This window comes from Dasypus novemcinctus, chromosome 9 (assembly GCF_030445035.2).
Source record: "Dasypus novemcinctus isolate mDasNov1 chromosome 9, mDasNov1.1.hap2, whole genome shotgun sequence".
NCBI lineage: Eukaryota > Metazoa > Chordata > Mammalia > Cingulata > Dasypodidae > Dasypus > Dasypus novemcinctus.
The window spans coordinates 80835860-80862195 of record NC_080681.1 but is presented as its reverse complement, the minus strand read 5'-3'; the positions used below and the strand labels follow the sequence as shown (position 1 = coordinate 80862195).

General features: G+C 36.0%; 1 protein-coding gene across 11 annotated transcripts in view; it reads right to left on the bottom strand.

The window, feature by feature from the left end:
- NRDC (nardilysin convertase) overlaps window positions 1-26336 on the bottom strand; it is a 163559-nt gene that overhangs the window by 55527 nt on the left and 81696 nt on the right. For all 11 annotated transcript variants that reach the window (XM_071217442.1, XM_071217443.1, XM_071217448.1 and 8 more), the window contains 10 exons: window positions 18951-19046; window positions 17852-17974; window positions 12628-12685; window positions 10653-10726; window positions 8789-8858; window positions 5964-6041; window positions 4211-4331; window positions 4078-4136; window positions 3772-3826; window positions 1667-1771 (listed from right to left, as the gene is read on the bottom strand). In XM_071217442.1, coding sequence (XP_071073543.1) covers window positions 1667-1771; window positions 3772-3826; window positions 4078-4136; window positions 4211-4331; window positions 5964-6041; window positions 8789-8858; window positions 10653-10726; window positions 12628-12685; window positions 17852-17974; window positions 18951-19046 — 839 coding nt within the window. The remainder of the gene's footprint in view (window positions 1-1666; window positions 1772-3771; window positions 3827-4077; window positions 4137-4210; window positions 4332-5963; window positions 6042-8788; window positions 8859-10652; window positions 10727-12627; window positions 12686-17851; window positions 17975-18950; window positions 19047-26336) is intronic.

Below are 26336 nucleotides of genomic sequence, written 5' to 3'. Positions count from 1 at the left end.
GCTGAGCCTTTACTATGTCAGGCAGGGTTAAACAAACATTATTTCATTTAACCCTAAAACAACCCTAAGGTATATTCATTTTATAGAAAATAACACATAGAGGCTAATGGTTAAATAATTTGCCCATGATAAAGATTAATTTGCACAGAACAGCAAAGCTAGAAGTGGCGAAAGTGTTCTAACCAAGTTTGTGCATGCTTTCAAAGTGTTTAACTGCTACGTATTATACCACCTCATACTGAAAAATTAGTAAAATGATCTCAATATAGAACTTCCTTTGATAATTCTTCAGCTATGACATGGACTAAAGATAGAATTTTGTAGATTATTTTTGGAACCTTAACTACCACTTAAACACCATTTTTTTTTAGAAGAAAACAGTAGAAAAAAACTATTGGGCCCCTTGGTACATCCAGCCTAGGGTGATGGCAAGAATGTGTGGTTGTTGCTTCCTCCTTTACCTTTCCCTATTCTCTCTCTCTTTTTTTTTTTGAGGTACCAGGGGGCTGGTGATTGAACCCAGTTCTTCCTATGTGGGAAGCCAGTGCTCAATCATGGAGCCACATCGGCTTCCCTGAGTTGGTTTTTTCATTTGTTTTCTTGTTGACTGTTTTTGTTTTTTTCAGGAGGCACTGGAACCAAACCTGGGACCTCCCATGTGGGAGGCAGGAGCTCAATTCCTTGAGCCACATCTGCTCCCTCCCTATTCTCTTTAAAATTCATAGTTTTGGAAAACAAAAAACAAAAGTAAATAAATTAAATAAAATATATTAACAAAAAAATGAATAAAAAGAACAGTAAAAAAATAAAAATAAATTTTTAAAAGACCAAAAAATAAATAAAATTAATAGTTTTGGAAAACTTTCTATCAGAATTTCTCAACCTAGGCACTCCTAAGATTTTGGCCCAGATAATTTTTTGCTGTGGGGGGCTATCTTCTGCATTATAGAATGTTTAGTAGTACCCCTGGCTTCTAGCCATTAGATGCCAATAGTACTTCTCATGTTGTGACAATCAAAAATGTCCCCAGACATTGACAAATACCTCCTTGGGTCAAATGAAGAATTAGTAAAATGGTCTCAGTGTAGGGCCTTCTTCGATAATCCTTCAGATAAGATGTGGACTAAATACAGGAGCCCTAATTATCAGTGGTTGAGAACCACTGCCTTGCAAGATACAAAATGACTTACTCTCCAAGCAAAGTAGAGGGAAGATCCTGACCACTATATATTTGTATGTAATAGTATATATAAGTAACACATGTTTCTAATTTAGGGAGTCATATTTTTCTTGTAAATATTTGCAAAATTATTAAAAACTTAATTGTTCATAATCTCTACTGAATTAAAAGGTGAGCTAAATAACTCAAGTATGCTCAGCAACTAAACCAATCATATAATTCTTAGGAATCACTTTAACCATTTTAGTAAACATTTCAACACTCTTAAAAAACTGTAAGATGACTTGATTTTCCCTTGTCATATTAAAACAATGGTAAAAGAATCATGAAAATTTATCTACAAAACCATAGATATTACTTCTGTTTAAGCAAACAAAAATACTGGGTTAAATATAACTGAATTTTCTCCAGTCCCACAGTTCTTTATCACTGCACTTTCTCATCCTTCTTTTCCCCTATAAGTTTTAGAAATGGAAACCTCCTTACTTCTGGCTTGTATTCAAAAAGAAGCTGATCACCAGTAAGAAAGTCCTGCAGTGGGTACAGTTGCATGTTCTCACACATGTTTTCCACATACTCAACTGGATCTGTCTGTAAAGAAGTGAAATTATTTCACATTCCCATAATTTTCCTTAATTCACCACAACATTCAAATATCTTTTTTTTTTCACTTTTGACCAGATTTAATCAGATACCTCAATAATTGCAGCTTAAGAATCTGATGCTCAGAATTCCGAGAAAATACAGCCTGAACTACTGCTTTAAATAGCTTAGAATCACACCACTCCAGTCATACTCTGAGCCTTACGACAACCTACATTTGTCATGTCACACAGCCTCTTAATGAGAGCACTTACCAAAATGAACTGTAAATGCTTGTTCACATGTCAAGAACCCCACATGATTGTAAGAAAGACAGGGTGGGTCTCCATCATTTTGTCAGTACAGTATTATCAGCTAAAAACTATTTTTAAGTATGAATCAAACCAATACAGAAGTCAAAATGACAGTGTTCTTAGATAAAAATCTTGATATAAGAAGTTATATTAATCAGTATATTATCTCAATTTTAAAAGGAAAGACTGACTACAAGTTCTCAGACCTATGAAACTGAAATACTTCTCTGGAGGAAAGCAATTAGTTCATGTATTTATTGAGTACATAGATGCACAAATTTTCAAAACTGAGAAGTCCTTCAGATACCAAGTGGTTCTATCCCCACATTTTACAGATGAGTAAATAAACTCAGAATGACTAGGGAACTTGCCCATGGTCACACAGTGAGTTAACAGAGTAGACACTAGAACTCTGCTTTCCTAACGTGTCAGCAATACTCTTTCCACAACATGATACTGCCTAGTCCCTTACTAAACAATGAGTTATTCTCTCTTCTAATGAAAGACAAAAAAAGCAAAGATTACTGCATCATGGAGGGGAAATGGGAATTGGGAGATCTCAGGTTTCAACACGAGGTTTTGGCAAAATATTTTATGCTCCACCAGACACTTAGAGCTGCCAGAAAGGCTTTGGGAACTGTAAACAGAGCTACAGAAAAGTAAGTAAAGACTAATGGACTCCTCAAACAAAAACAGCCCACCTTCTCTATCAAAAAGATGACTGAGAAGAGTGTTCAAGCAAAAGCCCCATTCCTGCCTCAGATGACATCTATCCAGAAATAGAAAAATTCTTTCCCTACAATACTCTAGATTTTGAGAATTTTGAAGCCTGAACAGCACAAATGGCACACCTCTCCTTGAACAGAGTGCCTCTCAGGATCTTGATGAAGAGAGGGAACTTGAAAACCTGTTACAGCTGGGTCTGTTACCCTTGTGTAGCAGTTTAATATATTTATGAATTCCAAAAAGAAATAATGGATTATGTTTGTAAACTGGTCTGTACCTGGGTGTGATTAAATTATGATTAGGACTCTGGTTGGGTCATATCAGTCGGGTGTTGAGTCCCCACCGACCAAGGGGTAAAAGCACAGCAAAGAACAGAGTTCGAAGGTTTTTAATGTTGAAATTTTGATGTTGGGAGTTTGATGCTGAAGTCTTAAGCTGGAGTCCTGGGAAATAAGCATAAGGAGAAAAGAGAAGCAAGCCCCAGGAAGAGAGGAACCCTGAGCCTGGAAAGAAGCAAGCCCCGGGAAGAGAGGAACCCTGAGCCCAGAGAGAAGCAAGACCTGGAAAGAAAGGAACCCTGAACCCTGGCAGATGCTGGCAGCCATCTTGCCCCAACACGTGGAAATAGACTTTGGTGAGGAAAGTAACCTATGCTTTATGGCCTGGTATCTGTAGGCTTCTACCCCAAATAAATACCCTTTATAAAAATCAACAGGCTTCTGGTATTTTGCACCAGCATTCCTTGGCTGACCAGTACACCAGGTGATCATGCCCTCTCTGATGTAGAAGTCTACTCTGTTGCAGTCTCCTTTAAGCATTGTTGACCCTGGATGTTGAATTGCTACCTGTTCGCTATGGCTTAGATATTTAAATTTCTTAGTGCTGTATAGTTTGTATTTTTTTTTAATATCGATAAAGCAATTCTTTATTAAAGTTTTCCTTAAAAAAAAAAAAAAAGACTTCCAATACCTGTTCTTGGTAATGAAATTCATTATCCTCAATTTTCTGAATCTCTTCAAAAATTCTGTGAAAGAAGAAACTATAATTAGGAGAGGTATTGAAATTTCTCAGTAGAATCATCAGTAGGAAAAGAATAACAATAAAGGAGCTTGCCAAGGAAACTTAAGCCTTTCATATACACTTCTATGTGGAAGGATAAGGACCCAATAAAGGGAAAAGAGTAGGAACTGCTTGAAAAACTACCAAGCATGTCTATTGAAGCCTGAAGGCAAAAAGGATTTGACACCCAGACAAATTCTATGAAGTATTTATTACCTTTTTTCTGGGCCTAGTTTCTGCAGCATTTTTAAATACTGGAAGACAGTATGAGCAACCTGAAAACAAGATATCTGATTAGTCTTCTGCCTAAAATGTTATCTACATAAGAGAAAAACTCCATTTTACTTACCTCATAAAAGTGTTCATAACCCTCATCAGTCAATGTAATAGAAATGCTGAACACTGAATAAGTAGAATTTTGCTCAAATCCTGTCTCACCATTTCCACCAAATAGCGCAAGAGCCCAACACCTGCAGGTAAGAAAAAGTCCAATTAATACCTTGGGATTGATAGACTACAAATACTTGAAAGTAGCAAAATGAATTAGGATTTTGATATAAAATTTGGAAACCTCAGCTTTTGATGTAAATATATACTGTCCAAGAGTAAGCTTTAAAGTAAAAATTTTCCATGAAAATTTCCAGAAATTGCAGTTACACACAGGAGTCACCAGAAGAAAACAGCTGTGTTTGTTTAAATGAAAATACTAATACACATTACAACATAGTAAGATATTAACAGTTTTTTGAAGATAATTCTTCTTGAAAAAGTGAACTGCACAAAATATCAAAATTATGGTTGTTGGGAGTCATTTCACTTATGCCTTTTTTAACCTGTCTCCCTAGGAGAAGCCTTAAAACACTTCAAGTATCATTCCTACTTAGAATGTCAAATGAGATCTTTGAAAACCTAAAATAAGGAGTTTGAAATCTAACAAAAATCATTAAATTAGAAAGGCTGTGCACATCTTAAATCACATTATGCCATATTATGTAAGACATATGCATATACATAAAGTCATTACTTTCTTATATAATAACCCTGATCTCCCAGCTTTCTTTGAATGTTCTAGTATGCATTATTCTTTTTTTTATTCCCCAGTTTTCTGCTCTGTGTCCATTCACTGTGTGTTCTTCTGTGACTGCTTCTATCCTTATCAGCGGCACCGGGAATCTGTGTTTCTTTCTGTTGTGTCATCTTGTTGTGTCAGCTCTCCATGTGTGCAGCACCATTTTTGGGCAGGCTGTACTTTCTTTTGCACTGGGAAGCTCTCCTTACGGGTGCACTCCCTGCGCATGAGGCTCCCCTACATGTGGGACACCCCTGCGTGGCAGAGCACTCCTTGCACACATCAGCACTGTGCATGGGCCAGCTCCACACAGGTCAAGGAGGCCCGGCGCTTGAACCCCAGACTTCCCATGTGGTAGACAGACACCCTATCCATTGGGCCAAGTCCGCTTCCCATCTAGTATGCATTAATGTTTTAAAGCACTTTTTAAAATTTCTCACCTATATTTACATTCTTGAATTAGTATATATAAAATAAAACAAGGAATTACTTTAACCTATTGGTCCTAATTTTAAACTAAACTTATATTTGTATTATTTGGCTATAAGCAACTTAAATTGGTACTAAAATGCACTGGGAAACGTTCTGCTAACATGGCTACATCTACTGTTCATGTTCCACATATTTACCATGATTTACCTGCCCAATAAAGTTTCTCTCCCCTTTTTTTGTGGGGGAAAGAGGGCTGGAGATCTACAGCATTTAAAGTAATTAGCCTCAAAATTCTGTCACATCTAAATTCCTAGTAAGAGCTAGCCTTCTTATGTAATTTTGGAATCTGTTAGTTTTATTTATGTTTTTTAAGAATTTGTGCAAAACTACTTCCAACAAGGGCTAAAAGTTGGCTTACAAAAAAACAATCAACTATAATATGACCATTAATATAGTCTAAGCTCTTAAAGTGACTATAACTAAGCATTAAATATAATTCTAGGCTTCCTAACAGCTAAAGCAAAAAGAGAAAAGAATGGTTATATAATGCAATTATTTTTCAGAGTTTTTACACTGAAGTGCTTATTAATTGAATACTTACTTTTTCCTAAGGTAAGAAAGAATGCTGCCTTTGCCTTCATGTCCAACCAGCCAGGAGATATAATGAAGTGGTTTTACCCTTAAAAAAATGTAATGTCAGAACCAAAAAGATTAAGGTATAAATACACCAGAAAATCTTATTTCAAAGACTACAATATTTGAGAACATAATTATAAACCCATTCTCACATAATACATTTAAATATGAAAGTATAATTTAATAGCAGTAAAATAAAAAATAGAAAAAAAAGATAAAATTGAACATTACCTGAAATCACTGAATGAGAACCATTTCAAAATATTCAAAATGTTTGTTGCTATACTATCTATTTCTTTGTTTTTCTTTTTTTTCTTAGGGCCAAGCCATTTTATTGAGGGTCTTCTAAGGGGTCAAGGAAGGAGTAGGGATGAGGACCAACATCAACAAACTGGCAGGGACCCCCCAGCCTCACAACTGTGGAAAGCACTATGTATTTCTTATAATGATTATATTAAATCTAACCTGGCCTTGCATTCTCTTTTAAAATTTGTTATTTCTTTCAATCCATTTTTCTATGTATTTCACAATTTTACAATAAAGATATTTTTAACGGCTAAAAAAAATTTAATGCTACTACTTTTTCTGCTTTTTCTCTTAGACACCCAACTTTTTTATTTTAGTAAGTACCAGAGTTTGAACCCAGGACTTGGAACCTCATTGTACATGTGAACCACATGCTTAACCACTAAGCTACACTGGCTCCATTAAACTTAACTTTTTACATGGTAAAATCTTTCATTTTTTTTCCCATCCAAAATGGAAGCAATATAGATTATCATTTTAGAACATAACACACTCTATTTATAAAAGCTTTCAGTATTTTATCAGACTGTGTGGTGAAGTGAAATAATGCAGCACTAAAGATAAGAAAATTTAGATTCTAGTTTTAGTTTTTCATTTAAGTAAATGCATGACCTTGAATAGCAGACTCAACCTTACTGTATCTTTCTTTTTCTCTTCTCTTGCCTACCTACCTACTCAGGAGTTTCATGAAAATGCAATGAGGTATGAAAATGCTTTATTATATAGTAATATATTACAATAGTTCTGAGTAGTTTATATGTGTTATTCAAATCATCTTGTCCTGTTGGTTTCTGCTATAATTTTAGAAATGAACTCCTACCAAAAAATAATGTACAGAAAAATGAAGTTAGGAATCCAGACATTCTTAAATTTTAAAATTTGTTTACAGATTTACATTCAGTAAACTCTTGAAAGTCAAGATACAATATTATGATTTCAACTATTTAAGCAATCCCAAAAGCCCACAGGAATTTGTTAAAACATGAATTTGAATTACATATAATTTAAATTACTGGTACAGAGGCAAAGCAGTTAAGGACATAACTTAGCTAAATACACAACATTTTTACCTGAGTAAAGCTAATTTTATATAGTAACTTTGTATATAGTAATTTTAGAGAGATAAACACTTTGCTTCTTTGTGAAAAATGGTTTCCTCAAAAAGCTAATTTACTGGCAATTATATATTTGGGGATTCAAAATGGCTTCATGATGAACACTGTGTTAAAACAAACAAAAACTACAATCCATAAAAATATAACTGGATGGAAAAATACAGAAATGTTAAGTCTTTGGAAAGCAGAACCATGAATAATTTTTTTTCTGCTTTTCAGCAATTTTCAAATATTCTGCAATAAGAATGAACTACTTTAGTAATCAGAAGATAACCACGGTTTTGTTAATAAAATAAATAAAACGAAATGCAAAAAATGAGAAGGAAGATTAGTACATTAAGTATAATTCATTATTTTTGTAATTATATTCATTTGGAATATATTTTATTCCTTTTTTTTTAATGGACCCAGCCTAGAGGCTGATATTTATTAGATACTTAATATTAGTAGTTGGTTCCTATATTCATTATTTTAATGCCTGAAAGAAATACAAGGAACTATTTGTGTTGGGCCTATCTTTGAGAATAGTGACAAAGAAAAGGAGAACAAACTTTTATTTTTAAAGCATGTTTTACTTTTACAGTAAAAAAAATTTAAACAATAAATTTTTTAATACACATGTAATAATGTTAACACATTTTATGCCCTGAAAATAACCTAAATATACTATGAATATATGTTAACTTTTCCTCTACTATTCTTGCACCAAATTCAAGTAGACAATACATAGCTCTCTGCATTGTCAACAGAGACTTATTGTTCCTGGTTACTGCATGGAACTTAATTGCTTGGATACTCTAACATCTAAGTGACAAATGAGCATTTTTCTTTTACAGAGGTCAGGCAAAACACATTACTCTTTCTGCTTGGTTCTCATGGTTTTATTTTGTTGGTAGTAGATTTTAAAAAGTTAAATTCTTGCAATCATTAGTATCCTAATTAAAAAGCATTTGCAGGTGCTGACTGATCTTTATCATTAAAGAACTGCTTCACCAGTGTTATACTGCTCCTATAGATAACCATACTAATAAGATGAAATATTTTCCCAATTTGTATATATCTGTCAATTTGTATACAACTCACAGAAATAAGTCCTTGTGATTTATGCTGTAGTCATATGCCATGCTCAAAATTATTTAACTTTGTTTTTGACAAGATCAAGCTAAATAATCACCACTGCCAAATAAACAGCTAATATCATATTTTTGTACTCAAAATCCTAAAGAAAATAATTACAAAAGTTAGCATCCAAACTAAAACACTTAATTTCAAAGATTCAAGAAAGTTAACTAGTTATAATTTAAACAATTTAGCATGCTTTAAAAATATGACTCACTCAGCATATAATGAAGTAAATTTGAAGTCTTACCTGTAATGTTGCTGTTGAGGAGGAAGTGCCCATGTGACAGTCAGAGCATGAATTTTTCTGATTGGAACAACTAAACAAGAATATTTTTCAGAAGAACAGATCTAAGTGGGGTTTTTTTCCCATATCTTTTACTATGTTACAAGAATGTGTTTTTTAAAAATTCAATATATTTCATCCACCAATACATAAGAGAAGCTTAAATACAATGCAATTAATATTTCAAGTTGCCAATTTTCCAATACAAATAATGCAATTTTCGTGAGTTTCTTTTTGATTGGGTTTCACAGGTTAAGAAAAATAGGAACAAAAGAACTATGAGTGGAGTGGGTGTAGCTCAGTGGTTGAGCACATGCTTCATATACAGGAGGTCCTGGGTTCAATTCCCAGTTCCTCCAGGAAAAAAAAAATAAGAACTATGAAAATATGAAATCCTGCTAAAGATGGATCACTTCTTGCAAGAAAGGATATGATTCAAGGAGTCAGAGACCTATGGTATAAATCCAGCCCTACCACTATCTTGCTATATATGCTTAGATATCTTCGAGAAAATCATTTGTATTTATATCTTTCTGAATTTGCTTCCTTATGGTAATATGAGCAAATTGGGCTAAATTATTTCTAAGATTCTTCTCAGTGCTTTTTTTCTGTGGTTCTATGAATTTGAAATCTAAAGCCAGAAAAAAATATAAGCCCAAATAAGCTGTCTCTGGGAAGAGCCAGCTTACACAGAATGAACCCAGTAGAAAAAAGAAATGTGACAAAACAGTCATTGATCAGAGAAAGGAAAAAGGAAAGAGACTGGCAATGAGTTGGGTGGGGAAAGGTCCTAGGAATTAGGAAAACGATAAAAAATCCTCTGATAATAAGAAGAGCAAAGAAAGAGAAACTGTAATTTTATTTTTCTGCAATGTTCACTGGGCAAACTGTTAAGTAATTATAGTATAACCCTGTGATGACTCATTATGCAGTTATTACCAAATATAAAATTAAATGAAAGAAAGCAGGAGCCAGTGTGTGTATATTTTATTTTCTCAACTATGTTAAGAAAATATTCCCATAAAAATTTAGAAGAAATTTTGCCAAAATGTCTTCTCAGGATGGTAAGACTAAGAATGATTTTTTTTCTATTTCTTTATTTTCTCTACTTTAAAATTTTTCTTCATTTAACAAATATATGTTAAATAATGATTTAAGTGGAAATGATTTCCAAAGTGTTTCCCTGTCCCCTCAACTTTTTTCTTTTTAAAAGCAAAAAAGAGCAAAATACAGATAAAATACGGAAAGAAACAAGAAATCGAAGAACAAAGGGAAAAGGTGGGAAAGCAGGGAGAAAGCATGAAACAGACTCAAGTAGTGGCAAGGTATCAGAGCTAATCAATCTACAACTGGTCAGTAGCCTGCTACTGTCACTAATTGCCCATCTAATCCCCTTCCAACCCAACTGTATTTATTTTTTCCCCCTCTATTTTTAAAGAAGATTTAGTTTACACAAATGTTACACTGAAAATATAAGGGAGGGGGAGTTGATGTGGCTCAGTGGTTGAGAGCAGGCTTCCCAGTTACGAGATCCCCAGGTTCAATCCCTGGCCCCGGTACCTTAAAAAAAAAAAGGAGGTGTTTGGAGGTTTGGGAGCTGATGTGACTCAGTGGTTGAACACTGGCTCCCACATATGAGGTGTTGGGTTCAATTCCTGTCCCTGCTATCTCCAAAAAAAGAAAAAATAGGGAATTCCCACATACCCCATCCCCTCCCCCAGTACTTTCTATAGTTTTCTCATTTTCCAAGAAATTTGGCAGCCTTAATTAAGTTTTAGAGAATGTACTAAAGTTATTTCAAACAGTTTTAAATCTTTGATTCACGAACCTCTATAAAGTTTGTTAAATGCTGGTGTATCAAATGGATCCGTTAAATGGCCAAAGTTTGGTTTGGTTAACCCACTGAAAATAAAACAAATACATTAAAATTTAATTAGTAAAAACCTTTATAAGCAGTACCTTTAGGGATGTCTAACTGATAGGTATTTAAATCTATTCTTCATACTCCTAGCTGAAAGGCATTCTAAGCATGAGCTTACAAAGCCACAAAATCCTGAACTACACAACTCATTCTTAAACCAAGGCAGCCCCCTAAAATAAAATGGCTTTAAAACTCACAGAGATACCAGAAAATAATGAATTGAATTGATGGGATTCTCCCCTAATATTTACTGCCTCTACTAGCTCCCATTCAATTTCAGTTCTCCCATAAAAAGTCATTTCAGGAAAAAAAGCATTATACTAGAGATCTTTTATGATTATTATTCAACAAACATATATGGAGTGATTATTAGGTATAAAGTGCTATATTAGGCATACAGCACTGTGTTATGATTGGTCCTTCATTCCAGAGGCATCCAATCTGGTTGACATACATTTTAACTTTAGTAATTCTTCCAAATTAAGAGTCAATATAATAATTATTAAATACCTAGAAGACTATTTTGAACTTCTTACTAAAAAATCAAAGTTATTAATGAATAATTTGGAATCTGTTTAAATGCTTATCAGGGATTGACAGAACCAAATGAATCCCTATATTAAATTTACCTTGGATTTTATTAAAGTTTAACAGTGAAAAATGTTCCAATCTGCCATTTGATATTTACATAGCTCATACTCACTTTTTAATCAAAAATAGAAACCACAACTTCGGCATGGCTTTCATTATTTTTCCATATATTAAGAGGTACTACTAATTATCAAAGGAAATTTAAATAAACACTAAATAATAATCAGATATTATTATAAATTATTCTAATACTAATTTTTCTTTCATAAATTTAAAGGAGATTTGCCTTAGAATGAAAAACTAGAAAAAAATCACTAACTTATTCACCTGATGCAAGAAAAAAATTCTAATTTCATTTATTTTACTAAAATGCAACTGTTAGGGCTGAGAAAAAAGGCTATTATTTATTTCAGATTTTTTCTGTGTGCCTGTTATTTTCACCCCCTACTGTCAAGATGGCTCCTTGTTTGCTTGTTGTTTTCACTCATTGTTTATACTCTTCTGCTCATTGTTTTTTTTGTTTGTTGTCTTTTTTTTTTTTCTTTTTCTTTAGGAGGCACCCAGAACCAAACCTGGGACCTCCCATGCAGGAGGCGGGCACTCAACTGCTTGAGCCACATCCGCTCCCCTGTTCTTTGTAACAAAAATGTAATAGTAAAGTGTCTTTTAAGTATTAGTAGTATTTTGATGAATGTGAGGTGAACAAAAAATGCTTAGCGTTCTGAACTTGAACCCTATATGCAATTTCTAATACATGATAATTTGGTTCAGCTTATGAAATAGGTTTTTAAGGCAGTATGCAAAGTCAGCCGTCATCTACATTATTTATGTGATGAGGAAAAGCATTCCAAGACCCAACAACAGATTTAAAAAACAAACTTCAAATTGTTCTGAAGTAGGGGATACAATTACATGTTTTCTGCCTCTGAGTATAGCACTTGCTTTCATATCACAGTTTCAAGCACCTTAAATAATAACATAGAAGTTCTGAATAAACAGAACAGGGGGCATAAATTTTTTTAGAATCAGTGCCTACTATATGTTTACAAATTTGTAAATTTTAAACTACAGAAATTATGGAAGCATCACTAACTCCAGGAAATCTGGGTTTTCATCTTAGTTTCCCTACTAAAAAGCTGTGTGATCATGCCATAGTTATTAAACCACTCTAAATATTAATATCATCATCTGTTTAAAAAATAAAATGAAACAAAAATCCCTTGGGATTCATACAAGAAAATATAATCTTTTAGCTTTAATGGTGTATGATTTATGAAAATAAATAGCTTACTTGTTTGGAATCTGAGAGAAGATTTCAGTCACCCACTTTTCCAAAGTATCCAGCGTTTCTGTGAAGACACAGGGAAATGCAATGTTGTTATTCAAAGCAATTAGATTTCTCACAGATCTTCAACTAAGAAACAAAGAGGTGCTTTAATCTGGTCATTCCTTGGGTATTACTTGCTACTCCTTGACCGATAATGAGTAACAGGAAAAATAATCATAGGTATAAATAAAACTCTCTTAGATTCTTTGTATCTACCTGATAAAGTTTTAAAAAGCACTAAAATTTTTTTAAAAAAGGAATGCATTTTCGTTTATCATCAGGCTAGTATGAAGGGCCAAGAGATAAGAATATGCCAGACTTCCAGGAAGATGGTGGACTAGAAAGATGTGGGACTCTCTTCTCTAAAAAATAGCTGGAGGACAGGCTGGAAACAGCCTGGAAAAAAATCTTCCAGGGTTTTGGACACCCAAGCAAGGCTGGACACTGCCCAGAGAAGAGAGGGGCAAAAGAAAAGAATCACAACAGCAAAACTGAGTTAAAAGCTGAAGCTATTTAGTAGTTATACAGATCTGAGGAAGGAATGCTAAGGGGTGTGGAGTCTTTCTTTTTGGAGTAATGAAATTGTTCTAAAATTTTTGAGATGATAAACGTACAACACAGTGATAATACTAAAAGCCATTGATTATACAATTTGGATCAAACAGCTAGTAACACCAGCTATGTACAGTGGGGCAGCATACAGAGATTGAGAGGTGAGGAATTTTGTTTGCTTCTTTGTCTGTTTTTTTGTTTATTATTATTATTGGAATAATGAAAATGCTCTAATAATGATTAAAGTGATGAATGTTCAATTATGTGATTATACCAAATACCATTGGATGAATTATATGCTTTATTAATATGTATCAATAAAATTGAAAGGAAAAAAAAAAAGCCAAAGCTGCAAATGCCTGCTCCCTCTCCCACATTATAAACACTTTTGAATTCTCAGGCTTCAGGGCTGGCAATTAGAGACAAAAAGGGCACCAGGGATCAAACATCTCCAAGAAAGAAGAGAGAGAGTCTAAGGCTGACAACCTGCAAATTTGGTCTGCTGAGCCCCACGAGCACTTCCAGGCCAGGTGGGGTGCGCAACTGTTTGCCTTGGGAGCTGGCAAGGTGTTAAAGAGATTGAACCTAACAATCTCACTCTCTACCTACCAGGACTGGTTGTTGAGGACTCAGAGGGGAATGGAATTACTTCCTACCCAGGAAAAGGGAGGGAGCTGCCAGCAAAGGTTGAAGAACTACATCTGAGGAAGTTTAAATTACTAGGCTCTTAGCCTCCAGGCAGGAGCCTCTGTCCCATTGATCCTATCCATGTTGCAGCTAACTGCACTCTGACCAAGCAAGGAACTGAGAGGGCTGCCAAAGAGCACCATCTGCTGGCAAACCACGGAAGTGCACCTGAGGAAATCAAAAGTAAATGAATAAGAAGTTTTTTCAGCCTTCACAGCGTCCCTACCCAAGGCTCTAGGAAGTAGATCTGCAACCCATTACTGGGCCCAGGGCATAGAATTGAGCAACTAACAGGGAAAATCCTAAAGACTCAGCACAGGCTGAACCAAGAATCAAAGAACAGCAGTAACACACAGCCTCCCACCGCTAAATCCCTATGAAAGAAAGAAATTGAACATGTGAATAAATTCACCATCCTAATCAGATGCCTAGACATTACCAAAAAATCACAAGCCTTACTAATAAAATGGAAGAAATGGCCAAAGAAAAGGAATCTCTCAAATCCCAGAAGAAATGCAGGATTTGAGACAACTAATCAATGAGATACACATGAACTTCCAGAATCAAATTAATGAGTTGAAAAACAATATGATTGAGGAGATAAAGAATATCAAGAAGACACTGAGCAGACACAAAGAAGAATTTGAAAATACGAACAGAAAAGTAACAGTGCTCATGGGAATGAAAGGATAGGTGAGATCAAAAACACATTAGAGGGAAGTGGCTGTGGTTCAATCAGTTGGGCTCCCATCTACCATATGGGAGTCCTGGGTTCGCATCCCGAGGCCTCCTTGTGAAGGCAGGCTCGCCCACATGCCATGGAGAGCCGCTGGCCCTCAATTGCCGTGGAGAGCCGACTCAGCAAGGTGACACAATAAAAAAGGGAGACAAGTAAAAACATAGAAGAGCATGCAGCGAATGGCCACAGAGAGCAGACAACAAGCAAGTTGCAAGGGGGGGTAGTAAATTTTTAAAAATAATAATAAATAAATACAGACACATACAGAAGAACACAGCGAACGGACACAGAGCAGAAAGCAAGCAAGCTGCAAGGGGGTGGGGGAATAAAAAAAAATTTTTTTTAATTAAAAAAACACATTAGAAGGGGACCTGATGTGGCACAGTGGGTAAGGACCAGCTTCCCGCATACAAAATCGAGGGTTCAATCTCCGGTCCCGGTACCTAAAAAAAAAAAAATTAGAGGAACAGAGGTGGCTCAAGCAGTTGGGCTCATGCCTCCCACATGGGAGGTACCAGGCTTGGTTCCCAGTGCCTCCTAAAAGAAAAAGGGCAGACACAGTGAGGACACAATGAACAGACACAGCAGACAGCAAACACAAATAACGGGTGGGGGGGATAAATGAATAAATAAATCTTTTCAAAAAAACACATTAGAGGTACACAACAGCAGACTCGAAATGACAGAAGGAGGAAAGGAATAAGTGATACAAAGACAGAATAGCTAAAACTGAAGAGCAAAAAGAACAGAGAAAAAAGAACGGACAAAAATCAGCAGGGGCTCAGGGAGTTGAATGATAACATGAAATGCAACAATATAATACAGTCATGGGAGTTTCAGAAGGAGAAGAAAAGGGAAAAAGGGCAAAAAGAGTATTTGAGGAAATAGTGGCTGAAAATTTCCCAACTCTCATGAAAGAAATAAACTTAACATGTCCAAGAAATACAGTGTACTCCAACCAGAAAAAACGCAAATAGACCTACTCTAATACACATACTACTGAGAATGTCAAACATCAAAGATTAAGAGAAAATTCTGAGAGCAGCAAGGGAGAAGCAAACCATCACACACAAGGGATGCCCATTAACACTTAGGGTGAATTTCTCATCAGAAACCATGGAGGCAAGAAGATAGAGTATGATACAAGCAGGATACTGAAAGAGAAAAACTGCCAACTGAGAATTCTTTATCTAACAAAATTGTCCTTCAAATATAAAGGTAAGTTTAAAATATTCACAAATAGAAACTAAGAGAGTTCATAAAAAAGAATCCATTTTTATCGGAAATATTAAAGAAAGCCTTATAGCCTGAAAGAAAGACAGGAGACAGAGGCTTAGAGGAGAATATAGAAGAAAAGCAGAAAGGGTAACCAAAAGAGTAAAAAGGACAGATGAAAATAAGATATGACATACAAAAACGTCAGAATAAAATGGCAGAAGGAAATAATGCATTTACAGTAATATCATCAAATGTGAATGGATTAAACTCCCCAATCAAAAGACATGGGCTGACAGAATGGATGAAAATACATAAGCCATCCATACATTGCCTGCGAGAGACCACCTGGCCTGGAAGTGTTTGCAGGACACAGCAGACCAATTTTACAGGTCAAAAGCTGAGTCAGTCTTAGCCTGTGTCCTTCTCTCTCCCCTTTCCTGTGGAGGTTAATCCTTGAGGCCCTCTTCATTTATAGAAGACTGAGAATTCAAAAGCATCTACAATGTGGGAGAGGGCACTGGCAGTTGCAGTTGCCACTTTTAACTCATAGTTTTGCCGTCACTCTCTCTTCTGGGCAGTATCCAGCCTTCCCCTTGTGTCCTAAACCCTAGAAGATTATTTTCAGGCCATTTCTGCCTTTCCTTTAGCTATTTTTCTGGGAGAGTAGAGAGTCCCGTGTCTTTCTAGTCCGCCATCTTCCCAAAAGTTGACCCAACTCAGTTTTGACAATGTAGAGGGCAAAATTTTATTAAAAAAAAAAGAGAGAAATTCCTTAGGATGAGAGGATTAGCTTTTCAAAAAGAAATGTGCAAATTAAAAGGTATTTCAAAAAGGAATAGTTTAGGAATTGCTTGACTTTGAAGAATAGCCTTAGGAGGTTGAAACGTAAAGAAAACAAAAGAAAGGTTCCCTGGTTTTTTAAATGAAAGTTAATACAAGATAGCAAAGATAATGATAAGTGTAGAGGTATTTATCAGTTCTTTATATTTAAAATAATTCTGCAATCATCACCATGATCTCTCAATCATTCCATTTTACTGGACCCTCTGTAGGGATAAACAGATAAGGTACCTTTTCTTCTTTTTTTTCAGAATGGAAATGCACACCATCCATACAGATGGCTATTTATTATCCAAGCCAACAATGGCATTTAAAAAGGAATTTAATATTCACCAAATGCAATGAATTTGCCTTACTGATGAAAGGGGATGTTTTTTGTTTTTTTGTCTTTATTAATTTTTAAAATATTACATTAAAAAAATATGAGGTCCCCATATACCCCCCACCCCCCTCACCCCACTCCTCCCCCCATAACAACAATCTCCTCCATCATCATGCGACATTCATTGCATTTGGTGGATACATCTCTGAGCACCGCTGCACCTCATGGTCAATGGATCACATCATAGCCCACACTCTCCCATAGTCCTTTTCATTGGGCCATGAGAGGACATATAATGTCAGGTAACTGTCCCTGCAGCACCACCCAGGACATTTCCAAGTCCCGAAAACGCCCCACATCTCATCTCTTCTTCCCACTCTCTACCCCCAGCAGCTACCATGGCCACTTTCTCCACACCAATGCCATATTTTCTTCGATTACTAATCACAATAGTTCATGAATAGAATATACCTTTCATGTAGAGTTTATAATCAATATAGATTAAATGTAAAACCACAGATACAGAGGCAGCTGAATGTGGCTTAAAAGATTAATTCATGACCTATTAGTAAATCAACATATGCACACACTATTCTATAGGTAAGACCTATAATTTTTAAGAGAAGAACAATGTGCTGGAGAATAAAATGACCTTGTGTATCCCTGAGTTTTTCCACTTCTATGTGACCTCTCCATATCTTGCTTCCCCTTAATTTTATAATAGGGTCAGAAACAAAGTAATTAACAACATCTTGCAACACTGATCCAGGCAAACAAATCCTAAGAAACTACTATTTTGGAATAATTCCAGGGCATACAGTAGATATTACCTTTCGACTGAACCACTAAAGTCATATAATGAGCAGAGTAGTAACGCATCCAAAATTCTCTCAGTCTAGCGTGTGTATCAATATTATTCCTTTTTGGCTCATGTTTGAGAGTCTCAGCATTTCCTATAAAAAGATACATTATGATGAAAAGAGAAATAATTCTTAATATCATCACAGAAGTATTTTAAACCAACAATGTCTGTTCTGCTACTACACATAACAACTAACTCAGGAATATTGAACCACTGTGTAATAATTTCAACATGAAAGTTCACTAAGGTCAAGAAACAATTCTGAAGTGTATTTTAACACATAAGAATTAATCTCAAGGTTGGAAATACCTTAATAACAAATAATAATTGCCTCCTTGCTTAATAATTAGCCTAGTATTCAAGTCTGATATTTACCTCTAAGATATTTTAATAGCATTCGGCCTAATTTTTTAAAAACAGATTAAGCAAAAATCCACATAAAATGTATATATAGCTGTACAAAACGGACAGGGAAGCTAAATTTCCTTTGTCTGAGGTACAATTCAGCCCAACTCACCCCAAATTCTATGGTCAAGAAGCTATAACTAATTCTAACACCAAGAAAAAGCCATTAATACAAAAACAAAGAGCTTAGCAGTTAAAAAAAAAAATTAGGTCACAGTTCAAAACTATATTAGAGATTTCATTGCTGAGTCTCTGTTGACAGAGGAACATGTCAGGTTGGGGCAGAGCACTATTCTATAATCAGATACATACATGTTCAATTCTGTATATACCACTTACTAGCTATGTGATTTAAGCAAGGTAGATAACTTTTCTCTGTGTTTATCTTTATATGGAGTTAATAATGGTTTATCTCATAAGGTTGTTGTGAAGATCAAATGAGATAAAATTTGTGTAGTATTAACACAGTATCTGGCACCCAGAAAGTATTCACAAAATATTAGGTGCTATTTAGGAATCCAATGTCAGAGAAACAAATCAGGCATACTTAACTGTTTATTTGAAAACTTATTCAGAAACTAATGCCCAGCTACTTTAGCTTGATAATGTTCCATTACTTTATAAACTTTTCTTATTTTAAATTGAAGTACTTAATATCTTACCCCAAAAGAATTTCCCCATTGGATGTCCAGGTCTAGCAAGGCTTCCAAACAACATTTCTTTTCTGTTTGCATCAGAAGGTCTTGCAAGTTGATATTCTGTCAGTTTTAAAGCAATACTTTAATAAAATTAAATTCAATATTTGGTTTATTATCTGGAAATTCAAGCTTACAGAATTGAAAGCAAGGAAATGACAAAAATTAACTTTATAAATCATGTATTACAAGACTGAAGTGGGGGAACCTGATGATATGGCTCTATGATTTAACACGTGTAATTCTGGGTAAGTCACCTTTCTAGTGGTTTTCCCTTTTCTTTCAAATGAAACAAGGTTTTACAAATAAAAGTGCTAATAAAATGTTAAATTGAATTCCTTTTATCTGGGAACTTTGTCATATATATTATTAAAATTTGCTCCAAAGCCAACTATGTTGGTAATAAACTATGATGGTTAAGAACAAGGGATTTGAAGTAAGAAATATCTTGGCGAGAATCCCAGTTCTGCCACTTGCTATTTGCACAACATTAATTTAAGTTATCTAATTTCTCTGAATCTATTTCTGCAACTATAAATTGGAGTTAGTAATACCTACACCTCATAGGAATCTAATAAGGATTAAACGAGATATGTTCATTCAAAAAATATTTGCTGAACACCTAATATGTGCCAAGTACTACTGAGCTAGTTATTAAAGATAGAAATGTGAATGAAAGGTACCAAGTCCTTGCCCTCAAGAAGTTTACAATCTAATAGGAAAAACAGAGTTGGACTCAGATGTGACTTGTCTATACATGCCTCTTCTGTCCCTTTTATTGAACCTGTGGTTGGAGCAGGGTTAGTGGTATATGTCCAGGAGACCTGAATCTCTGGGCGGTCCATGTGCCAGGTGGGTCCCGAGCAGAGTTGCAACACTTACTCTCCAGTTCGTTGGACTCACCCAGGACAGCTAACAAGGAGGTAAGGATGGACAACCACCACACCAAGGAACCAAGAGAGTCTACAACTGCAAGCAGGAGAGTCCCATCTGTCAACCATGTAGGATCAAAGTCCCTTCTCAAGAGATGGAATAGGCATCACCATCCCAGAGTCCTCAGGATTGCAGAATAAACTATGAACTAGAGTAGATTTAATGATATTCTTTATAGAATTATTGTGATTCCAGCAATGGAAGAAATTACATCACTGTTGTGAAGATAGTGGCCACTGGTCACTGTTGAAGGCAGGGAGAGGGAAAAAAGAGTGTAAATATGGGGGCATTTTCAGGACTTGGAGTTGTCCTGAAGGATACTATGGGGACAGATGCAGGACATTATATATCCTGTCATAACCTACCAAATGGACTGGGAGAGATGTAAACTACAATGTAAACTATAATCCATGCTGTGTAGCAGTGCTCCAAAATGTGTTCATCAATTGTGATGAATGCACCACATTAATTAAAGGAGTTGTTGATGTGGGAAGAGTGGGGGGTGTGGAGAGTGGGTCATATGGGAATCCCCTAAATTTTTTTTAATGTAACATTTTGTGTGACCTATATATCTTTTAAAAATAAATTAAGAATACATCTTTTTAAAAAGGCTTCTCTGAGAAGGTGAAAACTGAGCAGAAATCCAAGTGAGAATGATGTCAACATCTGAAGGAGAGTTTTCCAGGTATGGAAATTGTAAATGCAAAGACTTTAAGAATGACTTCAAAGTCAGCAAAGACGCCATCAGAGTTGAAGGAGTTTCGAGTCAATATGAATTCACAGTTCACTGCAGTTAACTACTACCACACATAGAGTATGTAACCTTACTTTTTGGTCTGTTTTATGGGTGAATTTATTTTGGGGGCTGGGGATCAGGGAAAGAAGCTTCTTTGGGGGTGACTCACAGTGAGACTTGAGGAATAAGTAGGAGTTTGCTAGAGAAAGGGAGAGAGAGAGAAATGGGAGAACTTTTGAAAAGCATTCTAGGGAGAAAAACATAGAAGGCACCTTTGTAAAAGAGAAAGAATGTAAATTTTTTTAAGCAAAATTCAGAATTGATGAAGAAGCAAGATATCAGACAGAAGAGATAAGCTAGGAACAATTTTCAAAAGGTCCGTAAGACCTTTGGGAAGCAGTATTAGATTTTTAAGAGTACAGATTGTGATATCATACAATTATGCTAACTGTTGATCCTACCAGAAATGACTTGATTTTGGGACTCTGGGTCACTTACTTAACCCCCCCTAAGCCAGTTTCATCATCTGGGGATAATAACAAATTGCGATAATGTACACAAGTGCTCAGTATATGTTAGCTCTTTTATTATTAATCATAAAGGTAATGGTAAAGTATCGAAGAAGTTTAAGATGGGGAGTGACATTATCATATCTGGACTTTAGTAGTTCATTCTGGTTGCAAATGTGGAGAATGGATTGAAGGAAATCAAGAATAGAAACATGGGAAGCAGATGTGGCTCAAGGAATTAGACTCCCATCTACCACACAGGAAGTTCACAGTTCAATGCCCAGGTCCTCCTGGTGAAGGCAAGCTGGCCCGTGTAGTGAGCTGGCCCATGTGGAGTGCTAGCCTGTGCAGAGTATTGCTCCACGTAGGAGTGCTGCCCTGCACATGTGTGCTGGCCCATGTGGAGAACTGGCACAGCAAGATGATGCAACAAAAAGACACACAGAGGAGAGATAATAATAGACACAGCAGATCAGGGAGCTGAGGTGGTGTAAGAGAATGATTGTTTCTCACTCCAGAAGGTTCCAGGATCAGTTCTGGAGCCATCCAATGAGAATATAAGCAGACACAGAAGAACACAGCAAATGGACACAGAGAGCAGACAATGGAGGGAGGGGGGAGAAATAAGTAAATCTTTAAAAAAAAAAAAAAAAAGAATAGAAACATGGGAAGCAGATGTAGCTCAAGTGGTTGAATACCTGCTTCCCATGTACGAGGTCCTGGGTTCAATCCCCGGTACCTCCTATCTCCTAAAAACAAACAAACAAACAAACAAACAAAAAACACCTAATTCTCATTGGGGATTGGATATAGCTCATTGGGTGAGCACCTGCTTCCCATGTACAAGGTCCTGAGTTTAAAAAAATAAAAATTAGTCGGAAGCAGATTTGGCTTAACTGATAGAGCATCTGCCTACGACATGGGAGGTCCAGCATTCAAACCCAAGGCCTCCTGACCCATGTGGTGAGCTGGCCCATGCACAGTGCTGATACATGCAAAGAGTGCTGTGCCACACAGAGATGTACACTGCATAGGGGAGCCCCACAAGCAAGGAGTGTGTCCCTGCAAGGAGAGCCACCCAGTGTGAAAATAAAGTGCAGCCCACCCAGGAGTGGCGCCACACACGGAGAGCTGATGCAGCAAGGTGACACAACAAGAGAGACACAGATTCCCGGTGCCACTAATAAGAATGCAAGAGGACACAGAAGAATACACAGAGAGGGCAGACAATGGGGAGAGAAGGGGAGAGAAATAAATAATGAATCTTTTTTAAAAATAAAATTAAAAATTAAAAAAATTAAAAAATTAAAATTAGAAACATGAAACTGAATAGGGGTCATTACTGTTACACTAGTAAAAGTGGAAACCGAAGGGTGATATTAGGAATGGAAAGAAGGAAAAGTTAAGCATATGTAAGAGAATATTTTAATTATAAGACAGGATAAATCAAAGATGAGATGCAAAAAATGTATAGCCTCGACAGTAAATAACAGTCTGTGGGACGTGGATGTGGCTCAAGCAGTTGGGTGCCTGCCTGCCACATGGGAGGTCCCAGGTTTGGTTCCCAGTGCCTCCTAAAAAAAAAAAAGCAGACACAGAAAGCACACAACAAACAGGCACAGAACGCAGATAGCAAGTGCAAATAACAAGGGGGGGTGGGTAAGAAATAAAGAAAAATCCTTAAAAAACAAAAAGTCTAAGAAATGTGAAGATATGACTATAACATCAAAGAAACAATATCACTAGTAAATGTGTAGGCTGAATAATAATCCCCCAAAGATGTTCATGTCTTAATCCCTGAAACTGCAAATATGTTACCTTACATGGTAATGGGGATTACAGTAAGAATTTTGAGATAGGGAAATTATCCAGAATTATTTGTGTTCAATGTAATTACTCATAAGAGGAAGCCAGGAGGATCAAATAAGAAAGAAGATATATGGACAGAAGAGATGTCAGAAAGGAGAGAAGATGCTCCCATAATGACTCTTAAGATGGAGGAAGGGGCTAGAACCAGAAATGTAGATGATCTCTATAGAAGCTAGAAAATGTAAAGAAAGAGATTCTCCCCTATAGTCATCAAAAGGGTCACAGTCATGCAGAAAAAATTTTATACTTCTGACCTCCAGAACTATAAGGTAGTTACAAATTCATGTTTTTTTAAGCAACTAAATTTATGGTAATTTGTTACAGCAGCAACAGGAAACTAATACGGTAGGCACAAAAACATAGCCATAAAATGGGATTTAGGACCCCTTACAACTGATAAAAATACAGTATAAATATCTGAATACTTAGAAACCACACTCTGCCACTTGATTAGATAAATTAGGGCTTTGTTCATACCCTCAATCTCTAAGGCATAGCATTTGGGAAATTACACATGGTTAAGTGAGAGTATACACTCTCATTTAAATTAAGTGCTAACTATAAAAAATATTTTTTCTTTAGAATCATCTTTTAGCAATAAATTATTCCCATTTTTAAAACTACTCTGTAGATGTGTTACATGAACTTCTGTTATTAACTGCATTCAAGAAAACTATAAAGCACTGAATAGACCTATCTGCATTGTGCAAATAAATGCTTAAAAATCTGTGTACACCATCTCCATTGAAAGATTAGCCCAAACACAGATTATCAATGCAGGGCAAGTGTCAAACACAATCATCAATGTGAAGCTAGCACTAAGTAATAATTTTAAAAGTCAGGAAAGAATCTCTTCCATAAGTAAGTGGGGAAGAATAAAGGGAAAGGAAAATGATCTACTGAGAATATAAATGTGCCAGGGTTGTTGAACCTACCTTCATCTCCTCACAAAAGAATTATCCACCCAAGCATAAATGCAACTAAAAATATGTAAATGAGACAATTAATACCTGTATGATAGAAGAAATACTGTCATTTCTGAATACAAGAAAACACTGACCTTTCAAAACTGGAGTTAAGAACATGAGAGTTGTTTATTGTGCTAGTTGCAATTTAAGAGCTTTCCCATCTTCCTGATCTCAGGAAAATCCTTCATATTTAAAAGATTAAATGACTACGGACATATACCTATGTGTCAGATCACAAATTAAAAGCTAGTTTTCCTATCACCAAAAACAAAGAAGGAAAAAAAAACAAATAGGGCCTTTACCTTAAGTGCATCTTAAACCAAAACTATCGATTGTACATGGGACCGCGTAGCATGGTGAACCCTCGTGCCAAAAATTAGTATGGTTAGGGAAGCAGTCTCGGCCCAATGGATAGGGCGTCTGCCTACCACATGGGAGGTCTGCAGTTCAAACCCTGGCCTCCTTAACCTGTGTGGAGTTGGCCCATGCACAGTGCTGATGTGCACAAGGAGTGCCGTGCCATGCAGGAGTGTCCCCTGCGTAGGGGAGCCCCACGTGCAAGGAGTGCACCCTGTAGGGAGAGCCACCCAGTGCGAAAGAAAATGCAGCCTGCCCAAGAATGGCACCGCACACACGGAGAGCTGACACAGCAAGATGACGCAACAAAAAGAAAACACAGATTCCTTGTGCTGCTGATAAAGATAGAAGCGGTCACAGAAGAACACACAGTGAATGGACACAAACAGCAGACAACTGGTGGGCGGGGAAGGGGAGAGAAATAAATTTTAAAAATGTATCTTAAAAAAAAAAAAGATTATGGTTAATAGCACATACATTAGAATGTTCTTTGAAACTGTAACAGTTTGATATAGTTATGAATTCCAAAGGGAAATACTGGATTATGTTTGTAAATGGGTCTGTACCTGGGCGTGATTAAAGTATGACTAGGGCTTTGGTTGGGCCACATCAGTAGTCATGGCAAAGGACAGAGTTTGAGGGTTTTTTAATGTTAGAGTTTTAATATCGGAGTTTGATGCTGGAGCCCTGGGAAGAGAGGAACCCTGAACCTGGAAAGAAGACAGCCCTGGGAAGAGAGGAACCCAGGAAGCCTGAACCCTGGCAGACGTCAGCAGCCATCTTGCTCGATCACATGGAAATAGACTTCGGTGAGGAAAGTAAGTTATGCTTTATGGCCTGGTATGTATAAGCTCCTACCCCCAAATAAATACTCTTTATGAAAGACAACAGGCTTCTGGTATTTTGCATCAGCACCCCTTTAGCTAACTAATACAGAAACTGAACAAACGTATGTTATTGTTACAAGATATTAATATCAGAGTGGTATTTCACCTAAAATACAACCAAGCAAACTATGATTAGTAATCTTTCAACAATGGTATTAAAAAAAAAAAGGAAGTTTGTTATGTCAAAGTAACTAAACAAAAAATACTACATATCGATTGTTTGACTCCATCTGTAGAAAATATAAATACAAATAAATTATAGAGATGGAAAGAGATTATTAGTAGTTACATATGGCAGGGGAAGGATAGAAATTGAGAGGTGAATACTAAAGGGTCATTTTGTGGGTTTAAAAAAAAAAACCCTTATTTTTAGTACAAAAGTTGTAAACTTATACAGCAATCATGCACATGTATGGAATTCCCATACAACGAACACCCCTTTACCAATACACCATACCATTATGGAACATTTATTACAGATTATGAAGTATCATCAGACTATTATCACTAACTACAGCCCGAAGTGTAGATCTGGCCTATTTTTTCCATACCCCCTACTAACAACACAGTACATCTTTGGCATTAATGTAAGAATATTTACAATACTGCTGTTAACTATAGCCCATAGGTTATGTAAATTCTATTTTTCCTTTGCTTCTTCTCCACATTCCCACCTCCCTGCAATAGTGACATACATCTGTTATAGTTCATAGAAGGACATTCCTGGATTTGTACTATCAACACAATTCTCATTCACCTCTGGGTACACTGTTATTCGGTCTCTAGATTATTCCCTTTCTTTGAGTTGACATTTACATTCCTAAACTACCCTTTCCAGTCACAATCGCACTTATAAACCAGCTGCACCAGTTCTACTCACCACAATGTGCCACTACCAACTCTATATTTCTACACATTTATAGTCACATTAATTAGCAGTATTTGTCCTTTCCTGCCTGGCTTATTTCACTTAGCATAATGTCTTCAAGATTCATCCATGTTATCATATGTGTCCCAATTTCATTTCTTCTTACTATAGAATAGTATTCCATCATATGTAATACCATATTTTGTTTATTCATTCATTGGTTGAT